The sequence below is a fragment of the Hydra vulgaris genome, chromosome 06, assembly GCF_038396675.1.
Source record: "Hydra vulgaris chromosome 06, alternate assembly HydraT2T_AEP".
In the NCBI taxonomy this organism is placed as follows: Eukaryota; Metazoa; Cnidaria; class Hydrozoa; order Anthoathecata; family Hydridae; genus Hydra; species Hydra vulgaris.
Genome location: NC_088925.1, coordinates 30,757,186 through 30,763,483, shown reverse-complemented (window position 1 = coordinate 30,763,483; position 6,298 = coordinate 30,757,186). Strand labels below are relative to the sequence as shown.

Genomic DNA, 6,298 nt, shown 5'->3' with positions numbered 1-6,298 from the left:
TCTGACCGCATGCAATACTCCCACATTGTGACACCATAGGTGCTTTTACGAATAGTACTTTCATCTGCTAGTGATCATATCCGGCAGTAGATAACAGTTTATGTTTTCTCTGTTTCCTTTTCGGTGAACCAGGTTAGCATAATTTAAACATTCCAAATATTATACCCGGTGGGAAATCGGCAAGCGAATAGCTAGGTATAATCGTAACGATAAAGACAGCGAATTGGCCACAAGGATCGCTAGCTTTTTTAAGTAAGCGAAAAGTTTTTGATATTTGTAAAGATAAAGACAGCGATTTGGGTACGGGGACAGCTAACTTAATAATCCACTGGTTATTGTAGCTAGCGTCATATTGTAATAAAATCGCTGTCTAAAAAATGTTGATATGTAGCTATCAACCAGCTATAGATTTGTAGATATTTTGTAGCTAGCAAGCTACGATATGTAGCTATTGACACATTGCTACAAAATTGCAATGTTTAAAGTTCAATTATTCTCATAATTATAATAGACTAAACACTGAAAATAGAACTTTTAAAGATGTAAAAGACATTAGGAAAAAACAAAACTAGAAGAAAAAAAATTGCTTGAAAATCGCAACAAAGCTAGTTAGTCGCTAGCTCATTTGCCACCGGATATTAAAAAACGTAAACACTGTAAGCAAATCATAAGTTTTACAATTTGGTATTTTTTTATATATACAAGGCGTGACATTTCACAATTACATTTGCGTAACAGTTCATTGCAAGAAAAAAAACAAAAAACAATTAAAATATATTAATGGCGCTATTGCAAAATATAGTTTCGAAGTCACACACAATTAACATAAATAATTATATAAAATTTATTTCATCGTAAATTATTGTACTGAAATAAAAAATGTTACTAAAAAAACTGTTTTTTTTTTGGTAACAATCTCCACGGTGGCGATTATGCTGAAGAAATTGTTAACTTGAAAATAAAATACTTTGAGTTATTACTAATTTTGTTTAGTCATAGAGGGAAAAAATATAATCCTAAATAGGATCACATCAAAAACCTTGAAAGGAAGATGATTTAAAATGTCTAAGTATATCTGATGATGTGGTATATAATTATTAAATTGTTTTAAAGAAATTCTTATATGATAAAAAGCACAAATTAACAACAAATAAAAAAAACAAAAAAAATTCCTTTTTAGAATGACTGTTAATACTGATATTGATCAATGTCTGATTAATAATCAGTCTGATATTGAGTCTACTTATATTGCTGCTAACCCAAAATAACCTGCATGTATCAATTTTTTGTGAGACAAAAAATTGATACATGCTGAAGGTATTTTGTGAAGAGACTATAAATGCAAGTGTCCAAGGTAATAAAGATGACGTTATTGATGAAGCTATTTTTTTTTTTAACTAAGGTTGTTCAGTTTTTAAAAATAGTCTACGGTAAAAGTACGAAGGTATCCACTTGAAAGACATTTTATGAGACCCCATATCATTAGTCAACGATTTATGATATTTACGATACTCACTGATATCAACAGCCATATTTTACCAAAAAAAACTTTGTGCAATATTGTCATACGTAGTGCTTTTTTCTCTATGTGAGGCCATTGCTTTGGAGTATTCAGAATCTCCAATACCTTGCTCCACATCTTTAATAACTTTCATTTGGCATTCTTTATCTTTGAAAACCATTCTTTACTTGTAAAATAAATGTCCGTCTTCCACTTCAAATTGTTTTGAAGCTCTTCGAAAATTTGATTTAAATCCATTATTCTGTGGAGATATAATAGAAGGGTATGTTTTATTTCTAAGATATTCTTCTATGTAATCAAAATCTAAATGTTTTCTTTCTTTCACCATGCACACGTGTGTTTATTTGTTTATGTATGAAAAAAGTTATAGCGTGTTATTTAAACATGCTTTTGCGTTCGAATCAAATTTTATTCTATTTCTAATTTTCAAAAAGTAAATTCTGTTTACAGCATAATAGAATAACTTCTTTGTAAATTTTCTTTTTGAATTGTAAGTTTTTAGAGTCTTAATTTACTTTTCCGATCATAATTTCCTTGGAAATTATTACTCTTAACATCAAAATTTACCGGGAAATCAAGAATTCAAGGTCCTAATTTCTTATAGTCTTAATTTATCGTTACACCGGCTTAAAACTTTAAAACGCGAGTTGGAATTTAACCTAAACATATGCACTACAAATATTTTGTGCTAAGGGGTTGTCGACGCCTTAGAAGTTGCGATTGCCGTCGGCGATGTAATTTCATCAAGTCCCTTTACAAAAACGTCTGCGAATCTAAAAAGATCTAGAACTCTACAAATGCGCATTTTAGACTCCTTAAGACTTCTTTCTTTTTGCTGGGTTGATAATAATAATAGCAAACTCATTTGCTTTAATAATCACAAATAACATAATAATAATATTAAAGCATAATGACTTTATTTTTTATTTCTATCATAGTTTGTAAATGTTGAAGATTCAAAGTATTTCTATTTAAGATCTATATTAAAAAAATATTTGAAGCATTTTTCTGGTTGCAGTTTATTTCTTGTTTTTGGTGCTTTCGGCTATTTCATTTTTATTTGAATAAAATCTATTACATTTTTTGACACTTCTTTTGATGTTTTATTATGTGCATGAATGTTTTTAGATTATTTTTTTTAAAAAAACTTTAAAATCCAGTATTTTCGTTTTAGTTTCTATTTTTAACAAAAAATTGAGTTTACTGATGTTTTTTTAATGTCAATTAAAGAATATTGAACACTTGTTTATACGAGAATTGCTATTTTATCGATTCAAAAATAAACACTTATTCGCCTTTAAAAGTTTATGGTTAAATAAAGTTAACAAATTTGTATTCTTATAAATAAAAACATCTTTATATGCATAAATATATATACCACAACATAAGATATAACAAATTTTAATTTACTAATCATGTATGTTTATTGTGTGCGTGTGTGTGTGTGTGTGTATATATATATATATATATATATATATATATATATATATATATATATATATATATATATATATATATATATATATATATATACACTCACGCATACACGCATACTTAACAAGTAAATTTCTGAAACATGTTTATACAAATTCATCTGCATATCTATGTATATCTGTATAAATATATTAAATTGTTTTTTGTTTGCATAAGTTGCACATTTTACAAAAAATGTTCTTTTTTTCTGAGATAGTTGATATTTTTTTCCTACATTCAGCCTTCATACTTTTACCTTCAGTCTTTTCAAGCGATTGGTTGACCGTATTCGAAAGTCGCTTATATTTCCTTTTAGATTTTCTACATTTACGACAAATCAGCTTACACAGAGGGGTTTTTATTGGCCTTATAACAACTGGAATTTTCAAATTTGTGCAATGAAATTTCTTACAACTACATCTTCTAAAAACTTCTACATCTATAATTCGAATACCATTAATACAAGATAAAGCTACGGCAAGCGTTTCGACAGCATCAGGCCAGCATGATTTACATAAAACATCACCAAAACCAGTGCTATTCGGAACGAACCCAGATTTGCATTTACCTTTACAGAAATAGGTATTAACAGTTTTATTTATGCAACCAGAAATTGAAATCACCTGGTTGGTTTGAACGGCATCACAAGTATCCTTATAAGGTATATCGTTCATTTTAAAAAACTGTTCAGCTAATGTCTTAGAAATAAAACGCGTAATAACAATCAGAGAAAATGATAAACTTGCTAAATACATGATTATCTGAAAAATAAAATAATCATAATAAGCAGACACATGTAAATACTTCAAATAATTATTTATTTTTATGAAACTTAATTTATTGAAAGAAAAAAAAAAAAAAAAAATGTTAGAGTAATGAAGGGAGAAAATGTAAGATTGATGCGTGTCAGAAATGTAAGAATGATGTAGGGAGAAAGTAGCAAGGAATTTGTGTTTGAATTATTTTAAAACTGACCGAAGGGAGTCATAAGCCATACTTTTAATGTGTATATATATATATATATATATATATATATATATATATATATATATATATATATATATATATATATGTATATATATATATATATAAATGTGATTACTATTCAATAAACAATTATTTTAATGCGTGAAAGTCCTCAAAACCATGTTGATTTTGATACCTAATAATATTAATACCATTCTAAGATATTGTTAAAACTAAAATTGTGATTGCATGAAATTAAAGTATAAGTATATATTAACAAAGAAAAATTTATATTTATACTAGGTTAAAAAAAAAAAAGAAAAGGAAATATAAAAAGGCGACTCAACTTACCGAATTTGTGATTTCTTAAGGTACTTATAAATAAATAAAAAAAAAAACTTTTATATGCAGTAAATCAAGTGGGAATATCTTAAACGTAGTAAAAAATAAACAACCGTTGTGGGATAAGTAATTTTTTAAAATCATTAAAATTTATGGAAATCTTAAATTCACTATTTCTCACACAAAATTTTAAATTTTTTAAACGTTTTTTTGTTAAGGGTGTTTTATTCACTGTAATAATATAATTCCAATGAAGTATATAACTAATATAATTACAAATATTGTTAATAAATTATAAATCATTTTACCGTAAAAAATAATTAGTTTTAAAAAAAATATATGTTAAGACATCATTAAAATTTATTAAGTTGAATATTTATATACAACATTTGATTAGTCTATTACGCAACTTTTTTTTTTGTTGCATTGTCAATCAAAAATTCTATACTTTACTGATCATTATATGCCTTGATAGATCATCATAGATCAATATATAAATCTCTAGGAATCCGCGATTCGAACCCAAGAATAACTAAACAATTTAATTTTTTTTTTTCCATTAATGTTTTATCTGACTTTAATACAGACGACGATGTACGCTTTGAAGCATTTAGGGAAACAAAAAAAAATTAAAACCTGACGCAGGATTAATTAGTGAAGTAAATTATTTAAATGTTACTGAAAATTTTCCCATTATGTTTAAATTGTCATTTATAGTTAAATAATTTAATGTGATGATAAATCCTGCTTTTTGGTGAAAAAAAACGGGTGTATTTAATGCAACTTTTGATTTAACTTCGAAAAAGAAATACAAATTTTTTTTTCTAATTATTTAATATTGTATTGTAATATAATGACCAACAATTGTATTACAATACAATATTGTAACATTGTAATACATGTAAAAATGTATTATAATATACTGTAAAAAAAAACAACAACAAATAATTAACAGATGACGTCACATGGGCGTCTATTGGGTTTTTTGATTCCTAAAGTAATTTTATTTAAAACTTTATCAGTTTACGAATTTATTAGTTAAAAAAAGTGGCAATTTTCAAATTGAATTAATTATTACTTAACTCGGTATTTTTAACGCGCAAAGTTTTATACACAGTGATTTTTTTTTTAAAACATTTTCATTTCCAGTAAGGATGCAAGCAACCACTATTAGAGTTGGAAGTTACTGGAAGAGAAAAGATGAAGTTTATAAAGCAAAATAACAATTAACAGACAACTTAAAAGATTGCAAATTATATGAATTAGGATGACGGGAGCGAATTCCAAAACACTGATGTTAGAGAAAACAAACTTATTTAAATGACGAGTAACAGGAGAATGATTTTTAGTAGATGGAATAAAAAACACTAGCTCTTTAGAGCAGCGCCCATTATAGAATTTATAGAAAAGAGAAGCTACATTACGAAGATGTGACAATGGTGGTAGGTTGGCTGCCAGAGCAGGTCCAACTACGTTTTAGAAAAAATGCGTTTTTGCATCTTTTCTAAAAGAAAAAGGACATCATTCAAGGATTCGCACCAGATATGGCAACAGCGTTAGAGTCCGGAGTAAGAAAATGGCAAGCACGATAAAGAGATGCTACCTTAGCAGATACTAATTTTGCAATCAACTTAATATATAGTTTCCAAGAAAGATTGGAAGTAAGAGTTAATTCTAGTAGATGAATGGCAGATGACTCATTGAGTACATTACCGTTCATAAATATAGGAAAGTTTAGATTGTTGCGATAACGATTAGCCGAAAAAAATTGAGTTTTATCTGAGTTAAAGTTCACTAGCCAATGAGAGCCCCATGCTGTAGCAGAAGTGAGATCTTTTTCAAGCCTAAGTATCCCCTCCTTGCAATCAGTGAGAGTTGGTTTCTTATTATAAATGGTAGTATCATCAGCGAACAATGCCACCTTAGATGAGAGAATTTCAGGGAGATCTTTAATGTAATCTTTAATTATAAGGCCAAGGATAGAATCTTGAGGAA

The 6,298-nt window shown here is 27.5% G+C and overlaps 1 protein-coding gene across 2 annotated transcripts in view; it reads right to left on the bottom strand.

Moving 5' to 3' along the window:
• Window positions 1-3,036: 3,036 nt before the first annotated feature.
• Window positions 3,037-6,298, bottom strand: part of LOC136081007 (uncharacterized) — a 53,020-nt gene continuing 49,758 nt past the window's right edge. For both annotated transcript variants that reach the window (XR_010638806.1, XM_065798350.1), the window contains exon 3: window positions 3,037-3,756. Coding sequence is in view for 1 of the 2 variants with exons in the window: in XM_065798350.1 (XP_065654422.1) it covers window positions 3,148-3,756 (609 nt within the window). In the remaining variant the exon portion in view is untranslated. The remainder of the gene's footprint in view (window positions 3,757-6,298) is intronic.